Genomic DNA, 25,210 nt, shown 5'->3' on the forward strand with positions numbered 1-25,210 from the left:
TGCCTTTAGGTCATGTTTAGCCTTAAGCTCGTTTCTTAGCCTTTACCTCATGCTAATATTTTAGCCTTTAGCTCATGTTTTGGCCTTAAGGTCATGTTTTAGCATTTAGCTAATGTTTTAGCCTAAAGCTAATGTTTATGCCTTTAGGTCATGTTTAGCCTTAAGCTCGTTTCTTAGCCTTTACCTCATGCTAATATTTTAGCCTTAAGCTCATGTTTTGGCCTTAAGGTCATGTTTTAGCATTTAGCTAATGTTTTAGCCTCAAGCTAATGTTTATGCCTTTAGGTCATGTTTAGCCTTAAGCTCGTTTCTTAGCCTTTACCTCATGCTAATATTTTAGCCTTTAGCTCATGTTTGAGCCTGTAGCTATTGTTTTAGCCTGTAGCTTGTATTTGAGCCTTTAGCTCATGTTTAGGCATTGAGCTCATTTTCTAGCCTTTAGCTCATGTTTTAGCCTTAAGCTAATGTTTTATTCTTTAGCTTATGTCTTAGACTTAAGCTTGCATTTTATCCTTTAACTCATGTGTAGCCTTAAGCTAACATTTTAGACTGTAGCTTATGTTTTACCCTTTAGCTCATGTTGATGCCTTTAGCTAGTTATTTAGCCTTTAGCTTGTGTTTCAGCTTTCACTAATGTTTTAGCTCTTAGCTTATGTGTAACCCTTTAGCTTGTGCTCTATCTCTCTATCTGTCTATCTTTCTTCTTCTCCTCTGTCTTTTTTTCTGTCTGGCAGTTAGGCTCCAGTGTCCACCATCACTACAAAATTAATCACAGAAATCGTTTTCAGCAGAGAAAAACACAGATAACAAGTAGCATTTTGTAATAACCTAAACCTGTGCAGATAATCTCATTTTAAAGTGTGGATTTAAAGTCTGCCTGATCAGATGGTGTCTTTTCTTTCCCATCATGTTGTTGTATTTTGCTCTTCAGGGCCACCGTACCACAACATCTACAACCTTTTTGTCGCCAAGATATTTAAGTCTTTGAGAGAAACTCTGCGTGATGACGTTACATGAAACAAAAACAGATAAAAGATTTGGAAATACTCTGACAACTGACGCCACGACAAGTTAAAACCCAGCAGCTCTCTGATCATCAGCTCCACCTTAAGGCCCAAAATAACCCGGAGCCAGATTCCCATCAGGCCCGGCTCAGCAGAGAAGATCTAATCAGAGCTCCCCGCCCCCCCCCCCCTTCCTTACCCCACAAACCTCACACACTCCAACCTCGAGTGTGTGTTTGCTGAGCGTTTAACAGCACAGACCACCAGAGAAGAAGGAGCCCCGCCCACAGTCGTCACCACACCGGGACGTCAGGAACAAACGAGAACAGCCGTCATTATCAGAGACAAAGAAGACCCCGCAGGGTTCCAGACCGACCCCCCAAGACAACCCCCAACAAACCTCACAAAGAGTCCACAGCTGCCGGCTCAGAGACCCCAGAGCCCCCAGAGCCCGGACTTTATTTACCTGAGAGAGGAACGCGTCTGAGAGCCAGCAGACTCCTTCAGGACTCAAAAACTGTTAATTAGACCCGAGATGGGACTTTGATTCACCCTGGTAGACCACAAACAGCTTTCATCTTTGAAAAGAGGAGCAGGGACTCTGTGATCCAGGACATCAAACTGCTGTGAAACTCAATCTGAGCTCTTAGAGGGTTTCATCTTCAGAGAGAAGATCAGATCAAAACCTGAAGGGTACGGATCTGAGCAGCAGGAGCTGAGATATCTGGGCCCTTAGTCTGAAAACTCTAGATTCTACGTCTCCCATCATGCACCTGGACGTATCTTATGGAAGGTATGCCCCTGTAATGTAACAGTTAGGTAGAGCTACGCTCTGAAACCTGACAACAAGCTAACTTTGTCTGTTTGTAGCGTAGTTTAGCAGCTGCTATATTTCTCTCTCCTCACAGCCCGGTGCTCTGAGACGTGTCTGTAACGTGTAACGTTAGTGAATCCTGGTTCTGTCCTACCAGAGCTCATCTACCAACTCCAACCTCACCAAGCAGAGCTAACGTAACCTGGCTCTTCATTTTATTGATAGACTCTCAAGTTTGAACAGACCACTGCAGAATAACTGCTGACTGTGGGTTGGAGGCAACATTAGTACAAACACATTAACCTGGGTGTTAGCCTTTAGCTCATGTTTTAGCCTGTAGCTTGTGTTTAAGTCTTTACATTTTGTTTTAACCTTAAGCTCATGTTTGAGCCTTTAGCCCATGTTGTAGCCTTTAGCTAATATTGTTGCCTTCAGTTCATGCTTAAGCCTTTAGCTCATGTTTTAAGACTGGAGCTTATATTTTAGCCTAAAGCTCATGTTTAAGCCTTGAGCTAATATTTGAACCTTTAGCACATATTTTAGCCTAAAGCTTATATTGAAGCCTTACGGTAGTGTTAAGCCTTAAGCTAACATTTTACAGTGTAGCTTATGTTTAAGCCTGTAGCTCATGTTTTAGCCTTTAGCTCATGTTCTAGCCTTGAGCTAATATTTTTGCTTTTAGCCAATGTTTTTTTGCTTTTATCTTATATTTTAGCCTTTAGCTCGTGTTTTAGCCTTTAGCTAATATTGTTGCCTTCATTTTATGTTAAAGCCTTGAGCTCATGCTAAAGCCTTTAGCTCATGTTTTAGCCTTTACCTAATAACGTTGCCTTCATTTTTAAGTTCAAGCCTTTAGCTCATGTTTTAGCCTTTAGCTAATATCGTTGCCTCTATTTCAAGCTACAGCCTTTAGCTCATGTTTTAGCCTTTAGCTCATGTTTTAAGCTGCAAAACTCGGGTGTAAACTACAAAGTAGATGCTCAATTGTTACAAACTGCAGTTCCTGGAGTGTCCACTAGAGGCTGACTGCAGAAACACCAGAAACCACATACACTCCCATTCAAAAAGCTGCAAAAGGGAAAAACATGATTACAACCTGGTTCAAAATCTCAGAATCTTAGAGATATATCATAATAAAAACTTTTGTGAAAAAAAATGTAACTTTTGTTTCATTTCTGCCTGAAAAGTCTCAGTTTTTTGGTTTCGGCGATGACTTTTCCCTGCTCTCCGCCTGCCAGGATCCAAACCTGAAGCAGAGCAGCTGGAGGTCTTCCTGTCTTTGGAATCAAAAATATTTCAATAAAGGAAGAAAAAACGTGTTTTTCTTTTTTTGGGGGAGGTTAGCAGACGGTCATCTGGAACATCAGAGCGGCACAGAGAACATCTGTGGGTCTGTTTCAGCTGCGAACAAATAAAACCCACATGAGGCGAGTTTGAGCCTGACAGACACAAACAAACCTGAACAATGAGTCAGAGTCCTGAAACAGAGGAAACAGATTCACTGCTGATTGTTGAGCTCATCGTCTGCGTGTGAAGCTTTGAAACTTAAGACGGCGTGAGGAGATCAAAGATTCATCTATCTGTGCCACCTTAAGACGACTGGCTGTCTGTGCAGATCTGTTCAGCAAATAAAGAGTCATTACACTGAGGTCTGAGGTCTGAGCGCTGCAGCTTTTATAAACTGACTCAGTGTTTGGTCTGAAAACCTGTGACTGCAGGCTGTTTACGCAGCTCCGCAGCAGACGGTTAGAAACACGCACGGCTCGGCACGCCGTCAAATTCATCTGATAACACCAAACAGAGCTGCGTTCACAAGCACAAACTGAGACAGGCATATCAGGTATCAGATCAACATCCCTCGAGGACGACTCCAAGGTCAGCTCCACTTCCTCCTTTTAATACGTGTTTAAACAGAACGACAACTGTTTACGTCAAACACAAATCAGGATAATTTCTGTTTATTTGTGTTGGTTAAACAAAACCAAACAGCAGCACCTGAACTCTCCCAGCTCCTCTCTGCTCCTCCACGAGCTGAGTCTGAGGGGAAAACGCAACAGTGGCGAGCCAGCCAGAGGGGGGCCAGCCTAACCAAATCCAAACCTGTCTAAAACACAACGAGAAGAGTCAGCGACCAGATTCCTGAGGAGGCAGGAGGTCAAAAACTCTGGAGTGACTGTGAAAACACCTGAAGAACACTTGAGCTGCAATTCAACCACCTGAACTAGGGCAGAAATCAGAGGTCCAGGGACTCTGGGAGGCGTCCCACCTGATGGACTTGGTGTAATACCTCACAAAACACCGGTCTTCTTTAAGCCTGATAGACCCCTTGTCAACCAAACTGGTGCTGGTGCTGGTTCCAGAGAACTGGCTCTAGGGGCTCAAAACTTTGCCAGGCCAGAGCTGGGCACTGACTACGTCTGGGGCTGGGGGCGGGGCTACCATGACCGACGATCAGCGTTGGAAAAACAGTCATTCCTAAAACGGAAAGCTGCCGAGTGAGTCGTCTGTTGTTTTGTTGAAGTTTCCACATTTAAAACATGAACTGGCTCCTTTTCCTCAAACATGGCGCCATCTCTAGTCCGCTGTTACCCCTTTTTCCTCCAAGCTGGTTCCAGTTCCAGAGCTGGTTCAGAGCTAGAGTCAGACTCAGGCCACGTTTACACGGAGACACCCGCAACGATTCTTCCTTTGCGTTTTCAAAAGCCACCCGCGTTTACATGAGGACAGCGTGAAAACAATCCACGTTCATACGTCTCCAGAAGGACAAGTCACTTCTTCTGTTCTTCCTTTTTCTGCCGTTTTGTTGTGTGAGACGGTCGGCAATCCAACCATAACGCGCATTACCGCCACCTACTGGCTCAACTGGAAATGTGGCTGCGCGCAGAGCCTTCACCTAAAACTGCGAGTGCACATGCGGTGACGTCAGCGTTTCACCCTGAGACGCTCCGCTCTGTGTTTACACGAAGCTGGATGGAGGAGCGGATTCAGATCTTTCCACTCTGGGGAGCGCTTTCAAAAGTTTGCGTTTTCACTGAAAACGCAACGTGGTCTCGTCTAAACGGAAGACCAAAATGCAATGAAATGTTTGCGGAATCGACCGTTTTCGGCGACATGTAAACGGGGCCTTAGAACCAGTTCTTTAGTTTTCTACAGACTAATCACCAGTTGCTGGCTGTCAAAACCGGTGCTTGGCAAGCACCAAGTCTTTGGTGGACCAGCAGAAAGAACCACGTTACGTTGGCGGCTACCGGCTTACGTCAGGGGATGGGGGCAGGATTGTTGACCAACCAAAGCAGAGAAGAGCGCCATTTTTCAAAAGACGAGTTTGGGGTAAGGGAAACAACAGAAGATGAAGTTAACTTAATAAGCCGGCACCAGTTTGTGGAAAAGCATATGGTTCTTAACCGGTTCTCACTTGAACCAACTGCGAACTGGCTCTAGCATCATCCCCGGAACCAGCTTGGTGGAAAAGGGGAATGTTTCTCTGCTCTAAACGGTTTGGGACTTCCAGAAACAGCCTGGACCAGCTTCAGACGGCTTAGTCTCTGTAGCTCGTCTCCTTTAAGAGTCAACAAATCCATCTGCAGTGAAATAAAGCTCCACCAAAACCAGCACAGGCTGAACATCCTCCATGCTAACAGGCTAAACAGCTTGTCTGTCTTCTTCTATGGCGCCATTTTTACAGAAACTTCCTCAGTGTTGTCTTAAGCTGCGTTTCCACCAAGCAGTCCGGGTCGGTTCAGTACAGTTTGTCCCGGTTTGGTACAGTTAAGCCTGATCCCATTTGTGTTTCCACAGCAAACTGTGCCCTCTGGTGGTAGACGGCGTTTAAGCCTGATGCTGAAAGCTGCAGCTGTTAAAAAATAGCGTGTAGCGTGACGCGGCAGCAAAGAACAATCAGCTTTGTTTCAGAGAAGTCTGTGTGCCGCCAGGAGAAATGCAGCCGCTGTCGCACAGGAAGTGACGATTCTTTCGACCAATCAACAGTCTGCAGTGTTGTAGCTCCACCTTCAGAGAGCGGATTGGTCCAGTCTGGCACCCATACGAAAGGGTCCCAAAAAGTGGGACGGCTTGTCTCACTTATTTGGGGATCTGTCCTGGGATTAGTCAGTGGAAACGCCACAAAATGTGCCCCGTACCGAGACAAACCGAACCGGTCTGCTTGGTGGAAGTGCGGCTTTACTGCCCTCTACTGGTCTGATGGACTTTTACATAATCAACCCAGGTCTTTGGCCTGTGGTCTGACCAACAATGGGCAACAGGAGCATTTTAGCTCTGGGGTATGTCTTAACAGAACCTAAAAGTTCCTGGTTCCTGACCCTCTGGTCCAATCGTATCCTAGTGGCTGCAGGAACTAGAGTTTCAGTTTGAGTGATTCAAAGGCCGAAGAAAAGCTGCCTCCAGTTTTCTCAAAAACAGATAAATCTGTGGAGTGACGAGACAAAACTGGAACTTTTTGAGCCTCTGGATAAACGGGATGTCTGGAGGAGGAAAGTCCACCAAGACCTGACCCAGGTCTGCAGCAGATTAGGGTCTGACACTGCATTGACTCTGCATTGATCATGCAAAAGAGAAAACACTATCAAATATTAATCATTGATTACAAAAAGTTTAACAGCCCTGATTCATAAAGAGTCTGAACTGGGTTTTTAAAAACCATGTTTCTCTGAATGGGCTTTGGTTGGAGCGTGGTCGCGCCCAGACACGATGCAGAACAAGAGTTTTAGATCAGCTGTTGAGGCATGACTCCAGCAGTGACATCACTCTTTGGGGGTGTGGCCTGAAGGAATGTTTAACTTTCATTTTAAGTTGAAGAACGAAGATTTTCTGCCGAGTCGGCGTCCTCGGAGCACAGAGCGTTTACTTCCTGTCTGATCTTAAAGCTCAGGTGGAAAAGATGAACAAAGGCAGGACGTAAATCTCTCTGCGGCGTAATTATCCGTTTACCCTGTGTGTCTGAAACCAGTCACTTTTTACTCTCCTCCTCCTCCTCCTCCTCCTCCTCCTCCTCCTCCTCCTCTCAGAGCTAAAATTACTCTGCATGCATCTGCTTGTCCCTGTAATGCAGCTCTGCTCGTTCACAGACTCTGTAATAATAGAAACCCCCTCCTCCGACGCCCCCCCAGCTCCCCTCGGGCCTTCAATCACTTCCTGCACAAAACAAATCACAGAGTCCCAGCGGGACAGGTCCACAGCCTCTCAGAGTCCCACACACACACTCACACACACACACACACACACACACACTTGAGAGGAGTCTCCTCAGAGGTCAGGAGCGTCTCTGAATTCCCACACTGACGTTTCTCTTCCCACAGGACAGGAAGTGTTCACAGCGAGGTCAGAGGTGGACTGGAAGTTATGGCTGCAGCAGGGACTGTGCGGGAAAAGCACGAGTCGCAGGATTTACAGCTTCATTAGTCCTCAGGTAATCAGTCAGATCCTCAGGTGGAGGGCGCCAAATATCAACCACAACCCCCCCACCACCACCTTCAGATTCAAGTCAGGACGGGGCTCTGCGGCGTGCGGTTCTCCGTCTCTGTCTGCTTTCATTTCCTGTCGCCTGCTGTGTTTTAAAAGACATACCACGCCGTCCGCAGAGCCGCGTCTGAGGATCTGAGAGTCTTTGTTTTAACAGACAACACCGTGAATCTCTGAGGGTTTGGGCTCAGCAGAGGACCAGATCCAGGATCCAGGACCGGGAAACCTGTTCCTGACACAGCTGATCAAACTGAACACTGAGGAGAAACTGATCCTGACTCTGATCCTGACTCTGATCCTGACTCTGATCATGACTCTGATCATGAATCCATTCAGAGCAAAGTGAGCATCAGGAATGCACAAGCTCTCCTCCTCCTCCTCCTCCTCCTCCTCCTCCTCCTCCTCCTCCTCCTCCAGGTCAGTTTGGCGAGGCGTCCTGCAGACGCTCTCAGGTGTGTCTCGCTGACTCAGGAGGTTTGCAGCGTTGTGATGGAGGTTTGAGGTGGGCACATGTCCTGGCAGCTCCACGTTAGTCCACTTGTTTGGTTTCATGTTTTTACGAAGCTCCTCACAGAAATCTGTCTCTGCTTCAGACTGTGAGCAGGAAAACATTGATCAATGAATTAAATCTTTTTCAAAGATAAACAAAGGAGAGATGTTGCTGCCCTGAAGTAGCGCTGTGTGGTTGACAACATACCAGTGTGTTGGGGACGACTAAAAATGTGAATTATTATCTACACTAGAAGTTCTTTGTGTCTATAAAGTTGTAAATGTGATCTCTTGTTTTTTTTTTATTATTCATACATTTGCAAATATTAAAAATGGTGAAAAATTGTAATTTCATAGATCAATAGAATTAATTAAATTTCTACAGATTGTAATTTTTTCAAAATTTGCAATAAAAAAAGTGCAAAAATTAACCAAATTTTTTTAAATTTGCAAAATATATTTTTTTAAATGGATAAAATATTTTAAAAAATGTGCAAAAATGTGCAAAATGTAGAAATTTTAAAAATTTGCTAAAATTCTTACATTTATAAATAATTCAGAATATAGACCAAAAAATAAAAATTTGCCAAAATTTTATCAATTTGCCAAAATTTTTTAAATTTGCAAAATAATGTTAAAAAATAGATTTTTTTTTTTAAATGTGCAAAAACTGCTGAAATTTTGAAATTTGAAAAAATTTGCCAAAACTTCTTAAATTTGCAAAATAATTTTAAAAACTTATAGAAATAAATTCAAAAATCAGAAGTTTTTTTTCTTTAAGAAAAGGAATTTAAATAATTTGCAAAAATTTGTAGAAACTCAAAAAAAAATTGAAATTAAAAAAAGAAATTGGCTCAAAATTTGGATTTGTGTTGGTGACTACTTTTTGATAACTACAGGAGGCTTATAGTCAAAATTCACCAAGGCTTGGTTTTCAAACATCTGACATAGATCAATTATGATTTATTGTGAAATTCACTGAGTGTTTGGTATCATGGCTGTCAGGTTTGGGACTGGTGGACCGTCATCTCCCCTGAGCACAAGTGAAACGAGGCAGAAGAGTCAGAAAATGTCTGAGAAGGCAGTTGCTGAGCTGTAAAACCCTAGACCTGTTGACTCCTGGTCTGTCTGCTCATTATGTTGGTTTGTTGTTATAGTCCAAATAAATCCAAACTGGTTCGAGCAAGCTTTGTTTAGTGTGTGCTGGTAGTGAAATTAACATCTCAGATTTCAGATCTGGTTTCTGGTCTTTCTTCAGCCAGACTCACCAGGATTCTTGATGAACAGCAACTTTTAGCTCTTCAGCAGGTGAGAAAAAAAGTTTCCTGTCCTGTTTGAGTGTGCCCACGGGGTGAGATACCCCTCCTCTCCTCAACACGTGTTCATCTCATGGTCAGTTTTTCTTTAACACGTCAAAGCTGCAGCTCCCTGTCGTTGTGGTGTCTCTGAACGAGCATGCTGTGCGTCTGGTTTTTAATATCAAAGAAAAACTTGCACAGCTCTTTAAAATCTAAAGTTCAGTTCCTGTTTCTCCTGATGCTGTCAGATCTGAACCACGTCTCCTCGACCTCAGGGCATCAGAGAACGACACAAACAGACTCTGAGGTCACAGTTACACGTCTCTGAACTGGCACGCTGCTCTTGAACGCACCATTTTTTCATGTTTATCCGTCCACTGACCTCCCGCCTGGTCTGAGCCTTTAGCCTCGTTCAAACTGGGTCATGTGAATCTGCAGATACGCAAAACTCCTGTCCTTAAACGCACCACACCTCCAAACTCTGTTCCCTGAACGCAACACCATGCAGAATTACAGCAAACCCTGAGCTGCAGAGGATTCTGGGATGTTTGGGATTACGCTCAAACGCAGCAGACGCCAGGTCCTTGAAGGCATCGCGCTGGTCGTAGACTGAGGAGCTGATAAGAGGAGAGACGTGTGTTGACTCTGACAGCAGATGGTATCTGAGCGGCCTCGCTGTTTAGTCTGAGCCGACATGAGCCGAGCGTTTGTGAGCTCAGCGTGAAGGACGCGAAAGACGAAGACGAGGCGTGCAGGTGCAAACATATCACTGATCACTAACTCCAGCTTTGATTTCAGACTAAAGCTCATTTTTCCTGAACCTCTAAGTGACATTGGATGCACCACAGAGCTGCCTCACTGAATCAAAGAGAGACAACGATGTTTTGCTGATTTGAGACGTCTAAAAGTCACATTTCCACCTCAGGAACAAGGTCTGGATTAAGTTCTTGGGACTTTTTAATATCCCTAAAGAAATGTTTCTCTGGATGAGCGCTTTTAAAAACAGGAGCTGAAACCTCCAACTCATCCAGTCCGTTTGGCTAAAAAAACAAACTATTCGTCTGAATTTGCAGGATCCACAAAAAGTACCAGGATATGTCCCAGGAACTTCCTTTAATAAACCGTATCTGAATTAAAAACCGTCCCGTCCTCGGAGCGTATCCTGACATAAACCTGCAGACGACGCTCAGGGAAAAACGCAGCCCTCCTGCTTCCTGCGTTCGACGCCTGCAGCAGAATAAACCCTCATCATCCGGCGTGTAATTACACCGCTACAACTTCCTGTGACTTCATCGCCGCCACAGCGCTGAGGTTTGATCCAGATGTCAGCAGGAATAAAGTTTAATAACAACCTGTCGCACACACACACACCACACACACACACAGGATCACAGGAGGTCGTGTGGAGAAAACACACAAGCTCACACACGACCGAACCCTCTGATAGCCGAGTGTTTTCCACTCACATCTTTAATTATTTCACACCACGAAGCTGAATATTAAATCATAAATCATGTTTTGATGAAACATGCTGCCCCCTATGGGCATGAAATGTCATCACATCAATCACTCTGTTGATTTATTAGTCTAACTTTGAGTTTTGACCCTTTCAGGTACCTGTAGTTCTGTCAGTGAGCTATGTTGTGTGTGACAGAAGCATATCCCTGTTCTGTGGCAATGCTAATTCTGTTAGCCCCTAAACGGGGATTCTCTTTATATGTTAGCATCAAGCTAGCAAACTTTTCATGGCTGAGTTTTGTTAGAGAATGATTTTAAGTGTTATTTTACACTTTTTATACTTTTAAAATTCTGTGGAAGACATGATGTGAGGTGACTTGTGTTTTCAGGGATTTTCAAAATAAAAGCCTGAGAGTTGTTTTATTTTCATATTCAAGTTTCAGACGTGAACCCACGCTGCAGGACATGACGGGACTTGCCTCGTCACAGAGCTCAAAATGACAGCGTGTGACGACCCAGCGGTGTCCCTGAACGCACCACGGTGGCCTTTTAATTAACACGGGGCGAGAAGAATGTGGAGCCCGAGCTTCAAAGTGGAGCGTGATGAGTGAACAAACAGAGAGCAGCAGGTTAAACAGCAGAAGAAAAGGACGCTGTTTGTTGTGAGGCGGGTGGAGGCGGGCGGAGGCGGGGGGTAAATAAAGACCCTCCAGCAGCTGCAGCCTCACCTGGACGTGTTCCTGTGGGACTGTGGGACTGTGGGACGGGAAAATCTGCCCCCAGAGATTCATGATGGCTTCACTTTAAAGCAGAGGCCTCTAAACGCCACAGAGGGAGGATCTGAGTTTTGATTTCAGCAGCGAGAGAAGAGAAGAGAAACTAATTAAAGGATTAAACTCTTCCAACTCTTCCAAAACTGTTTCCACCCTCAAGATTCAGCAGTTTTTATTCCTATGCAGCAGATTCTGAAACCTGCAGCCCGTCCTCTGACTGAGACTAAGAAAGTCCCTGTCTGCAACCTTTACTTTCATCTGAGCCATTTTTCCTCAGCTCAGCTGGATTCAAATCACTCAGGAGCCAAAAAATCTACTTCATCTTCACAATAAAGTGAAAAAAAAGTGTATTAAGTTCAGGAAGAAAAAATCTATTGAGCAATTATCGAAACCAGAGGTTTATGTTTTTATAAAATTGTACATGTGATGTCTAAGCTTTTAAATTTTCAATAAAGTTGCAAATTCAAAAAAGAAAATTGTTCCGTCTTAAATTTCTTTAATTGCAGCATTTATGAAATTTTAATAGATTGGATTTTTTTTTCAAAGGCAAAATGTAAAAAAAAAATGTAATTTCAAAAAAGCAATTTCAAAAATTTGGTAATTTTTTTTTTTTTATTTAAATGTCCAAGATTTACATTTTTTTTTCAAAAAAGTAAATGTAAATATTTGCAAAAACTTGCAGAAATTCAACAGATTTTGAGGATTAAAAAACATTTTTAAAAATTGTAGAATATTTATAATTTTTTAATTAAAAAAAAAAGAATTTAAATATTTGCAAAAATTTGCAGAAACCCAAAAATTTTTTGGAAGCAATAAAATATTTGAATATTTGTTCAATATTTATAAGATTTGGATTCTTTTTCTAAATTAAAAAAAAATGTCAAAAAATTCAAAATTTTAAACATTTTAAGAATTTTTTGAAAAATTGCATAAATTAAAAAAAATTGAAATCTTTATTGCAATAGGTGATGCATATTTAGTTGAACAATATTTCACATGTGATTTTGTTTAGTGTCATTGTCTTCAATCATCAATACCCTCTGTAAGAAAAATAAAAATTCTTTATTTCTATAATATTTTTAAAAGCTTCATGGAGCCACTGCAGAGGAGTCAAAGGGCCACATGATGGTCCAGAACCACAGGTTGAAGACCGTTGGTTTAGACAGAAATCAAACAGAAAGAGCTGAAAGAGAAAAAGAGGAGGGCAGAGATTTAAAGAGCAGGGGTCATGGTGCAGACAGAGAGTGACCACACAGAAAGAGTAAAACCTCCTCCTCCTCCTCCTCCTCCTCCTCCTCCTCGTTAAAGAAAAGACAAAGAGGTTTGTGAGGATGGAGGACTCCTCCCGCTCCGCCCCTGATCTCCTGATAGGACCTCTCCTCTCTTTGATGGAGGACGGCTGAATTCCTGACCTGAGCTGCAGACCTGGAGGTGACTCAGGGAGCAGGACGTCAGGCTCCTCAGAATCTGGATAATAAATCTGGATTATAAAGACGCCTCCTCATGTTTCTATTTTTACACCTGCAGAGGTCGTCTGAACATACATTAACCAGGACAATAAAAAGATAACGCACAAACAAGAACAGAGCTTGTTTCATTTTTAAGACATTAGAGAAAAAAGCTTCAGGTCGTAAAGACTGAATCTAAAAAAAACATTTTTTTCTCATTTCAAAAGAAACTTTAACCATCAATCAGTCATCAACACTCGCTTTAATAATCCATAGCAGAGACGTACCGGACACAGACCTGGTGGCAGATCCAGCCTGATCTGAAACTAAATGCTACAGGTGGTTGCTGCAGGTGGGTGTGTGCTGCCGCTGGCACTGAGCCCAGGAGGAGGAGCCAAGATTGAAAGTTGTGTTTGCTAACAAGTAACAAAAATTCCTGCAGACCCAACAAGATTCGAAGCTTTTCTTCTTTGAGTTTCTGTTTCTGTCTGTTAGTTATCAGACAGAAGGTTCTACAGAATCATGATTTCATAATTTAGTCTGATTTTTAAGTTCTAGACTAAAAGATAACAGGAAAAACCTCTGCTTCATTAGTTATCAATGAAGTAATGTGTCCATGAACTGTTAGTGAGAGCTCTATGCATGTGTGTGTCTGTGTGTGTGTGTGAGCAGGAATGTAACAACAAAGTGAAGACATGGGGTCATCGCTCCAACAGGAAGAGGAGAAATCAGCGACTCAGAGTCTCAGAGCTTCAAAGATCAGAAATAAAAAGCTCCTCACAGTTTGGTTTGCTGAGTTTCTTTCTGTGAACCGACGTGTTGCTTCACGTCGTTTCTTATCAGACTGAAGAAAAACCAACGTGTCTGCTCCACCTGCGAGGGAGGCTGAGATATCTGAGGGTCCCTGAACGCCTCGTGTCTCTCAAAGTTTGGCTTTTTATTTTCACCTGGAAACAGACGTCAAGTTAAGTTTGACCCACACTAAGTCGTCTGCCTTTGACCTGTGGGGCAGCGTGGGACCAATCAGGATGAAGAAAACTGACGTAAAATTAAACCTGTGTTTACTTTATTTAAACTGACACAATCTGACGAATTAAAGGAGATTAAAGGAGTCTAAAAATCTGGATCCTGAGTGAGATTAAAGAAAGTTTCTCACAGAAAGCCGCATCGAACCCAGCTCTCAGGATTCTTTCGCTCTCATCTGAAGAGCGTCTGAATATTCATGTCGTACTGACCAACCGAGGGAGCGGAGGACTGAGGGGTTCAGGGGCCCCTGAAGTGGATTAACAAAAAAAAAGGCCCCCAGAGTCCTCGAGAACAAAGTGTTTCTATGAACACCTGTCGATCCGTAAAGTTTAAAAAGTAGTTTTAAAAAGTAACAGAGACCAGAAAAACGAAATACTTCATCAAAAACCGAACCACCTTAAACTCATCGTTAATCAAATCAGAGCTGCTCCTCTCTTTCACTCTGACTTTATGGCGGTCTTTAAGCCCCGAACACGTGAGGAGCAGAGAGTCAGCTGGGTGAACTGGGGCCTAACGAAGGCTCAGAGTCTGACAGCTGAGCCTGAACTGTCCTTCACAGGCCACTGTACAGAGAAAACGTCTTTATGCAGAGAGAGAGGATGATCAGGGTCTCTATAGGCTCAGAGGAGGAGCAGGAGCAGCAGTGCACTGTGGGAAAATCCCTCCTCCTCCTCCTCATCTTCCTCTCTGTCTTTCCCAACCCGTCATAAAAGAGCGAGCCCACTTATTCCCCTCTGGAGCGTCCAGCTGTTGCAAATTATACCGATGTGAGAGCGTGCTGGGTGAGGAGGGGTGAGGAGGGAGAGGAGGGTGAGGAGGGAGGGGGGAGTCATCTGGTCGGACTCATTGTTCAGTGTGTGAGGAATGAGCTCGGCGTGGGAACTCGCTCTGAGCTGAGATTATGAGAGCTGCACAGCTGGACTCTGGGTCCAGGAAAGACCCAGAGCTGGCTCAGGCTGACCACAGAGACGCAGAGGGGACAGACCAAGACCACGCCCCCCAGACACACCTCAAAAACACTTGACAGCCAACAATCCCAAAACATTTCCAAAGAAACACCGAGAAAACCACTTACACAGCCAACCATCCCAAAAACTTACCACTTAAAAACGCCCCCAACATCTTATGACCTCACATGCAACAAAAACTAAAATAAAGTAAATAAATAAAAATACCAAGGTTTCCAAAAATATCACCTCAAAAACATGTCATGACCGCACATTCCACAAAAAAATAAAATAAAATAAAATAAATAAAAATACCTCAAAACCACTTACCCAGCCAAACATCCCAAACCCAACCCACTACAAAATCACCTCTGAACACCTTAGACACCATGTAAAGGAAAATGAAATAAGAAAATAGATTAAAAAAAAAAAACAAGGTTTTGAAGAAAAAATCACCTAAAAACCAAACCACTGAAAAACACCTCAAAAACACTATATGACTGCATATTTCACAAAAATAAATCAACAAATAAAATAAATAAATAAAAATACCATGGTTGCCAAAAAACACCTCAAAAATACTTGATCAGCCAAACATCCCAAAATCCGAAACCCCAAAACAGACCAAAAAACAATTCCTACTCAAAGAAAATGACCTTAAAAGAACCCCTCACAACCAAACAACCCAGAACTACCATAACCAAAAATACTCATGAACCAACCATCACCTGGGCACATATGACCTGTGGTCTGGGTTAAAAAATTGAAAAAACAAAATAAAATAAGAATATAAAAATAAATGAAAAATCCTAAAACTGCACCCCCAAAAAAACAACATAAAAAATAATAATTAAAAAAAACATCAAATTTTGATAAACCACACCCCCACAAATCAATGCACACCCCAAAAAACTGACACCCCACAAAAAAACACTTCCAAAATGTACCCAGACCATCTTAAAACCTCTTCCCCCCTAAAACAACCTCAAACTGCCACCCTGAAAAAATACCCCAAACCACAAACACTCTTAATACCACAAACTAAACATTTCCACATTTAGAGAAAAACACAAAAACCATATCCCCAAAAATCACCAAAACCAAAAACACTCAAAAACCTACATTCCTTAAAACCAATCAGAATCAAAAATATAACAGAAAACCAAACCCCCCAAAAATCAATTCAAACCACGACCCCCTAAAATCACTCTAAAAACCACACCTCTAAAAAACATTCTAAAAACTACACCCCCAAAAAACATTCTAAAAACCACACCTCCAAAAAACACTCTAAACCACACCCCCAAAAAACATTCTAAAAACCACACCTCCAAAAAACACTCTAAACCACACCCCCAAAAAACATTCAAAAAACCACACCTCCAAAAAACACTCTAGAAAGCACCCTCCCAAAAATCCCCCCAAAATAAAGTAAAGTAAGTAAAGTAAATAAAAACACACCATCCTCTCTGCTGCTCTGCGTCACCGCCTCACCTGTGTGAGGAGACCAAAGGTGAGACGTCAGACTGTCGGAGCGGTCAGCCTCACTCCTGATCAGCTGATCCTCTCACGCCTCGTCTGGGGGTGAACCAACGAGCGGCTCGTCTTTCCAGGGAAGATTCTTTAGACTCTTTTGAAGAACTCAGGGATGTTTTTGCTCAGACTTCAAAGAGTCTCCCAGGTACTGAAGCGAGTAACTCCCCCCCTCCCCCTCCCCCTCCCTCCCTCAGACAGTCCGGGTGAGTCCGGCTGTTTTCACGTGACGCTCGGTCTCGCCTTAAAGAAACAAACGTCGGGTTTGTCTCTGACTCACACACACAGAGTTTCTGTTTGTGATGGCCTCTTTTCTTACTCTAACATCATCTCTGGACTCTCTCTGACCCTGATCCTGGTCCTCCCAGACCTCATTCCCTTCAGCGTCAGGCCCTGTTTGAATCCAGACCCCACGTCTTCAGCTAACCTAAATCTCCTCTGTGTTGACTCTTACTTCCTGTCAGCGCTGTGGGCTCATTCTACAGAAATGAAAGGACCCCCTCCTCTCTCTGTCCGGTCTCTTCTTCTCTGAGGGTCTTTCATGTCCCCAGTCCTCTCCAGTCTGAGCCGCTGAGTCGAGTCGGGACACGCCGTCTTCCTGCGGCATCAAAGAGTCTGAACGCTCAGAGAGACTCTCAGCGCGGCGCTGCACAAACATCGTGTTTCCTGAGATTAAAACTCTGACATCACAGCTTCAGTCTGAGCTTCAGCGTCTGAAACGGGGACAGAGGAAACGAGTCTGCTCACCGGGCTGGGAACGAACCTCAACAGCTGATGAGCAAGACAGTTTCAGACACCGTTTAAAACAGGGTCTCTGATTGGTTGATTGGCCTTAAAGCAAGGGTCTTCAACCTGCGGCTCTGGGGCCTCATGTGGCTCTTTGACTCCTTAGCAGTGGCTCCTTGTAGCTTTAAAAAAAGATTAGTTAAATAAAGAGTTTTTATTTTTCTTACAGAGGGTAACACAAAAAGATAAGTTGAGCGATTTTATCAATAAATTTGTTATCAATTCAAGTATCTTTCATTAATTTTTGACATTTTTCAAGTTCATTAAGTTTCATTCTCTTTTTGCAATTTTTTAAAACTATTTTTTTTTGGAAAGTCTTGAAATTTTTGAAATTTAATTTTTTTAATTTGCCATTTTTTTCCAAAATTTTTTGCAAGTTTTTGAAATTTCATTTTGTCCCCAAATTAACTTAATTTCATTTTTTAGTTTTTGTAACTTTTTAAATTTAAATATACTTGTAATTTTTTGAAATTTTGCTACTTTTTGATTTTTTTTTGCAAATTCTAAAATTTCTTAATCTTGAAGTTTTTTTCACAAAGCTATTAAAAAATAAAAAAAGGGATTTTTGAAATTATTCCACTTTTTTTTAATTAGATTCTTTTTTTAAAATTCGACATTTTTTTGTTCATTTTTGAAATTTTTTGAATTATTATTATTATTTTCATTTTATTTTTTTCAAATTTACCTTATTTCATTATATTGATTTTTTGCAAATTCTTAAAATTTTAATGTATTTGTGTTTTTGGAAAATAAAGCAATTTTTTGAAATTTTTTAGCAATTTTGGAAATTTCAAAAATGTAGTTTTAGTTTTTAATTAGTTTCAAAAAATTAATTAAAACACAAAAACTTAGACATAACATGTACAATTTTATAACTTTAAACAACTTTTCTTTTGGATAATTAACCACTAAATTATACTATGCATAGAATTTTAAACATTTAATAGTCTTGAATGTGAAGATAAAGTAGATTTTGTGGCTCCTGAATGACTTTAGGCAAAATTTTAGAAGTTGCTAAAGCAGCTAAATGACGCCATCGCCTAATATGTACAATAAGGAGCAAATGCTGGGTGTTGAAATGCTGAGCCCTTTTACCCTCTAACCCTCAGGGCACCATTCCTATTTATAACCCCTGTTCCTTGAATTAGAATGTAAACAAGCAGGACAGTGGTTTCCATGGCGACGGGTCATTTTTCCATTCATTCCTATGGGGTGAATTTCGTTTTTCGATGTTGAATATTTTAAAAAGCTGGAAGGTTAAAAATTTGAGTGATACACACGCAGTTCTCCTGAACAATCTGAACATTTTGCAATTTGAGCAGTGAAAATCTGTGATTTTTTTTTAAAGAGGTGTAGCAAGATGAAAAAAATATCGAAGAATAAGATGTTGGATAATGGATAATTATTATAATCATAAACAAAAGCTACATCTTCTTTAGCAGTTTTTTTAACACGCTTTAATTTGTCTGCAAAATCAAACATGTTTGAATGAGACCTTATGGAGCTTTCTTGGCTTTTGGAGGCAGCCTCTAGTGGACACTCGTGGAACTGCAGGTTTCACTCTGGCTTCCTTTTTGAACACTAGAGGTTTACACTCAATCACTGCGCCATGTTTTAGCTACAAACATGAGACGCAACTACTTTTAACAAGAGAGGTCAAAGACGGAGAGCGCCACCTGCGCCACCTTTAAAAAAATGCACTTCCTGTTGCTAATTAATTGATTTAAACTGTTTGTAAAAAATCATCATCACTACTTCTGGATGAGATGAAGCAGACTTTTATTTAAAAGAAAGAGGAAGCTAGAAAGTGGTGTGAAGTGTGTTTGTGGTTAAGAATCCTCCTCCACTGTTGCCAAAAGAGGAACAATCTGAGTGTGTCAGGGGCAAAAACTGGAAAATTAAAGCGTGTCAAACCAGAGCGCAGGAGGAGGCTGCAAGTCGTCAAACTAAATATTTAGAAAGTTTCAAACAGGAAATAAACTCTTCACGCTGAGACGAAACTCAACGAGCCGTTAAACTCTCAGCAAACAACCACCAGCTGCTCCAAACACTGCATTACCCAGAAGTCTGTGAGGCTTCTCAGGACAGTGTGGACTTCCTGTGGGGAGCAGGTTTCCCACACAGACCTCGCTGAGGCTCAGCTGGTGAGACGACAGCTGCTTTTTAAAAATAAGAAAATCTGATCCCGTCTTTCCTGCTCCGGTCTTCTGACCGTCAGACATGTGAGAGACGGGCCGAGCTCCAGTCATGGAGAAAACCCAGAGCCGGCCCTGAAGACACGGCCCGCGGGAGGGAAAAGTCAGCGTGTAATTAAAGCGGTTTCCATGTGAAGGAAGGAGGCTGCAGATAATCAGAGTTTATCACCTGAGGCCACAGAGCGCGGGCTGTGAGCAGCAGCATGACTGAACCTCTCAGGAATGTCAGCTCTGTTTAAAACAGTAGTGCTGCTGCTGGAGGCCCCGGGCTCACGCCTCAGAAATAGACAGGTATTTTTAAAAGGAAAACTAAGACGGAGGGAGGCAGGGGGAGGGCTGGGAGTCAGCAGGGCTCTGCATGAAGTCACATTTTCATCCAAAGTTTTGAAAAAGTGTCAATCACTTCCTCCCAGAGTCAAACCCAGCGTCTGAGAGCCAGAGATGTTCAGTTCACTGCGACGGGAAGACAGAGACGAGCAGAAATCTGAGACGCTGTTTCTCTGAAGATGACCTAAAAACAGCTGATCAGGTGACCCACAGAGAGTGTTTGGGTCTGATGACGTGGGAAAAGCTGCTGATCGCCTGGAAACAAAGTCAAAAAGTTTCCTGATACTGTCGTTATCAGATGCTTGTTACATCACGCCGTTACTGAGGTGATAATTCACTTATCCTATCAAGTCTTATCAAATGTTATATCAATCCAATCAGACTGAATCAGACCTCAGTGAATCATACTGTATCACTTCAAAGCACGGCAGTAGAGCTTCTCAGTATCGTACAGAAACACTGAAAGGTATAGGATCGAAGCAAATCATATCAAACCGAATCATTAAGTGTCATTTTCAATCATAAAATATCATAACGAATCTTTGGGTTTCATACTGAATCATATAGTTTAATTAAAAACCATATAGCATTAATTTGAATCATTTAGTGTTAAATCTAGTCATACAGTTATATCGAATCATTAAGTATCATATCAAATCATCAAGTATCATATTGAACCGTTAAGTATCATATTGACACAAATAGCATTATATAGAATCACTGAGTAATATTGAATCATTAAGTAACGAATTAAATCTGTAGCTCCATATTGAATCACAAAGTTTCATAATGACTCTTATAGCATTATTACAAATCATTTAGTGTTACATGTAGTCATACAGTAATATCGAATCATTTGGTATCATATGAAATCATCAAGTTTCATATTGAATCAGTAAGGATCATATTGAACCATTAAGTATCATATTGACTTAAATAGCATCATATAGAAACACAGAGTAATACTGAATCATTAAATATCACATTGAATCATAAAGCTCCATATTGAATCAGATAGTTCCATAATGACTCATATAGCATAATTCCAAATCATTTAGTGTTACATCGAATCATACAATAATATCGAATCATTTAGACATGAATCATCATAACGAGTCATATAGTATCATATTGAATCGTTTAGTATTATACTGAGTCGTTAAGTATCACATTGACTCAAATAGCATCATAAAGTGTCGTAAAGTATCACATTGACTCAAATAGCATCATAAAGAGTCGTAAAGTATCATATTGAATCAATTTTTATCATATTGAATCGTTAAGAACCATATTGACTCTAATAGCATCATATAGAATCAAAGAGTAATATTCAATTATGTAGTATCCTATTGAATCATTTGGCACCATATTGACTCATATAGCATCATATTGAATCACAGAGATATATTGAATCATTAGGTATCATAATGATTCATTAAGTAACATATTTAATCATTCAGTATCATATTGAATCATATAGCATTATTTAGAATTATATCGTAAAATAGAATCATTTAGTATCATGTTGAATTATTCAGAATCTTATTGAATCATAAAGTACTATTGAATCAATAAGTGTCATATAGAGTCATTTTGTATAATATTGAATCATTAAGTATCTTATTGAATCACATTGCATTATATAGAATCATAAAGTACTATGGAGTCAATTAGTATCTTATTGAATCATTTTGTATCATATTGAATCATTTAGAATCTTATTGAATCTCTTAGTTTCATATTTAATCATATTGCATTATATAGAATCATTTAGTACTATTGAGTCAACTAGTATCATATAGAATCATTTTGTATCATTTCGAATCATTTAAAATCTGATTGAAACTCTTAGATTCATACTGAATCAAATTGTATAATATTGAATTATTTTGCGTCATACTGAATCATTTACAATCTTATTGAATCTCTTAGTTTCATACCGAATGATATAGTATAATGTTGAATCATTTTTTAGTGTCAAACTGAATCATTTGGTATTGATTTGTACAGTCCTAAATTGAGAAGTACTTCACTGAATTGTCAAGTACTCCATCATATCATATAACACCTAGTCACTTATTGATGAATTGTTCAGTATTGAACTGAAGCCTTTAGTATCATAACTGTTGAATCCTTCAGTACTGAATCGTTAATTGTGACATATTGAATTTTTTAGGGTCAAATCAAATCTATAAAATCCCAACTAACTGTATGGCACCAGTTACACAGTATTCTTCTGAATGGGGCAGCAGTAAATGATAAAATACCACATCCTATGGTGTAATAAAAGAACTGTGTCATACAGAAACATACTGTACCCTGTGTCAGATTACACTGTACCATATGATACATACCAAACTTTTTATAGTTTATTGTTTCATGAAGCCATTTTGATCTATAATTGGATCATGATGAATTATACCCAATCAAAGTGTATCTTATTGCATCATGTGAATCATATCATGAGTTGCTCTGAGGCTGCTGCTCTTAAAGTCAGCCGAGAGATGCTCTAAGAGGATTTTCCTAAAGGGACATGATCCACAGAGTGAGAGAACTGGATCCTCACTGTGAGCCTGTATCAGAGGGTAACTCAGCTGGTCGGTGAATAAACGTCTGCTGGTGCTGGGAGTGAAGCGTGATGCTGTATTTACTGTGAAAACCAGACGTCTCCCTGCTGCTCCCTCTGTTATTTACACTGACTGATGTGTTGGGACTGATTCTGAACGCAGCTTCCTCCAGGAGACACCCAGAGACCAGCTGTCCTCAGAGGACGCCTCACCACCCCCCATCCCCACCTCCAGGACACCAGGCTGCTACCTTCACACCTCAGCAGAGCGGCTCCCACAGCAGAGCAAACACTGGAAATCACAAAGTGTGTGTGATCCAGCTCAATCTGCTGCTGCTGGTCCTGCTGGGACAGGCTGACCCTACAGTCAGGTCAGAAAATAACTCCAACCCCCCACACACACACTCCTCCACCCCCAACCATGAGAACTATGTCCTCCATGCTCCACTGCTGGAAGCAACAATCCCTTCTTTCCAAACTGTGCAGGTTACATCACTGATTTACAGCTCCAGCGCTGTGTGATCACCTGAACATGACGAGCTCAGGCACAGCTCTGACGCTCCTCTTCAGCCGGTCTCAGAAACCCTTTCTCATAACCAAACTCCTAGCGAAACTTTACCACTTTAGAGTTAGCCTGATATTTCTGCACATGCGTACACCACATCTCAAAACTTCATCATTCATTCTTCCTGAAACTAATCTCCTTTTAATTCGGCGCACAGCTACAACTCCAAATATCAGCTTGCTTTGTGAAAGTTACAAATAACATCCACTCCACAGCTGGCTTTAACCGCTCACTGGAGCGCAGCAGCTAGCGATCAGCCTGCTGAGAAAAGTTTGATTTCATCACACATAGTAGACTTTCAGGGTTTTATGTGTCAGCCGAATTAAAGAGTGCTCTTTAAAGTTTAAGAAAACATATAAGGTTGTGTTAATTTGTAAGCTGTTTTTCACCAGAAAGCAAGAAAACAAACTAGCCCTTTTTCTCGAGGGGGTTCGGTGCAGCGGATCTCTCGCGCAGGGAAGAAGGGGATGTTTGGGGGATCTTACCGAGGTGCAGGGTGAGGTTGATGGAGTTCGGGTACTGGATCCCCGCCAGCATGGTCTGGCTCTGCCACCAGGTGGTGTCCTGCTGGTTGTTGTAGTCGGTCAGGTAAACGGCGCTGTGCTGGTTCCGGGGGTCCCGGGCGTCGCAGATGTGGCAGGACTTTGTGACTCCAGTGGCCCCGGTCTGCACGCAGTACTCCTCGGGTGGAGAGCCGCAGGTGTTGGTGGCCACGACCGTTACGTTGAACGCGGCGTTGACGAACTCGGGCATGCAGCGCTGCGGTGAGCCCCGCTCGTCCGAACACTCGTCCATGGCTGCGCGGACACACACCACCACCCAGCTCAGAGCCACCAGAGCCCGGATCAAACTCGGCATTTTTCCTCCCCTCTCCGTCCTCCCTCTCGACCAGAAACTCTCTGACTCAAACTTTTCCAAACTTTGCTCTAACTCCGCGGTTCCGTCTGAAGCCCGGGGCTCGCACCGTGCAGGGGCCGCGCGGCAGGTATACGCAGCGGCAGATTGTCTTCGCTCCAGGCCGCGTCCAGAGCTCGTGTCCCGGCTGTGCTGCTGTGAGGGTCTGCGCTCGGCCTCAGCTCTTTGTGTCCTCCGCCATGCACAAACTCCAGCAGGAAAAGACGAGACTCCAGACTACACCCAGTGCGATACTGCGCATGTCAGCGGCGCAGAGGACACTCCGGCCACTTCCGTGTCAGCCCCCAGACCAAACTCCAGAAATCTGCCCCAGACCCCCCCACAGGAGCTTTAACCCCCCATAAACCCCAGGAGCTGATGTGTTACCACTTTGCACAGCTTTAGCAGCGTTAGACCTGCGAGTCATGACCTGAAGAGATTTAATTGATTCATTAGAGATCAATTAATAAACTCAAATCAATCAATTGTAAAATATCAATTATTAAAAAAAATATTTTTTGGTTTCTTGTCATGTTTTCAAGAGGAAACTGGATCCACTTCAGAGCCTCTGCAGTCATTTAAAAACACTGAATCCTTCAAAGGATGAGCTCACTTAAATCTAACTGTACGGAGGTCCAGTGAGGTCAGAAACTGTCAGAATGTTTTCAGATTAGAAAACATTTTTGTTGACTTTTCTGCTTCTTTTTTTTAAGTGTCTGCTGCTTACGACAGAGCTCTGAACCCAAAACAAACCAACCACAATGAGACTTAATGACGATATATAAGAATTAATGACACCAGTTTGCTGGTGTAGAATTTGCATTTGATTAAATGTTTGGGACTCAGTAAAATTTTAATATTTGAAGAATAATTGTATCAATCTTTTGTTTGTGTTGTTGTATTTACTTTTGAATTTTTGTGAAATGTTTAATGTTTCTATACATTTTACACTTTTGCATAACACAAAAAAGTTTGCAAAATGATTTTTTTGTGCCTTCAGTTTTTTTGTTTGCTTAACTTCTTTTTTTTAATTGTTTGGATTGTCTAAAGAAGTATTTTTAAGTAAAATGATTTGATTTTGTGAGAAAAAAAAATTAAACAATTTTTTCATTAGCCTTGATTTTTTTGTGCAGTTGACCCTCAGGGCCACCATACATTAAGGAAAGACTTTTTAAAGTATATATTTATGAGTAAAATGTCATTATATTCATGTTTGGTTTAAAAAAATGAAATAAAAAAAAAACCTCTGCTTTATAATTTTTTTTTTTTTGGCAAAATCAGGCTTCCGTACAATCAGTTTGTCTTAAGAAATGAAAGTGGAGACTTCATGTCTGAAATGACATCACTTTGACCCTTTTTCTCTCCTTATAACTTGACTTTAACTTTTTAAATCTCCTAAAATCAATCGAAGTGGTAAAATCTGAGCTGTAAAAAACTTTTTGTAAGAACTAATCATAAATAAAAAATGAAAGTCTTAAGATGAAACCCAGTCGTCCAGCCCCTCACTTTAGCTCCTTATTAAAGGAGCCTCAGGAGCAGATATGAGGAGGCTTCACAGTGAACTGAACGACTTTTATTGACTTTGAGCTCAAACACAGCAGAGGTGACG

At 41.6% G+C, this 25,210-nt stretch overlaps 1 protein-coding gene across 1 annotated transcript in view; it reads right to left on the minus strand.

Moving 5' to 3' along the window:
• Window positions 1-23,928, minus strand: part of lamc1 (laminin, gamma 1) — a 69,704-nt gene extending 45,776 nt beyond the window's left edge. The window contains exon 1 of the mRNA XM_074688067.1: window positions 23,193-23,928. Within this exon, the coding sequence (XP_074544168.1) occupies window positions 23,193-23,565 (373 nt within the window). The 5' untranslated portion in view covers window positions 23,566-23,928. The remainder of the gene's footprint in view (window positions 1-23,192) is intronic.
• Between the last annotated feature and the right edge of the window lie 1,282 nt (window positions 23,929-25,210).

The sequence above is a fragment of the Halichoeres trimaculatus genome, unplaced genomic scaffold, assembly GCF_033239565.1.
Source record: "Halichoeres trimaculatus isolate MK-OKI-2021-1 unplaced genomic scaffold, fHalTri1.1 fHalTri1_scaffold_15, whole genome shotgun sequence".
NCBI classification, from domain to species: Eukaryota; Metazoa; Chordata; class Actinopteri; order Labriformes; family Labridae; genus Halichoeres; species Halichoeres trimaculatus.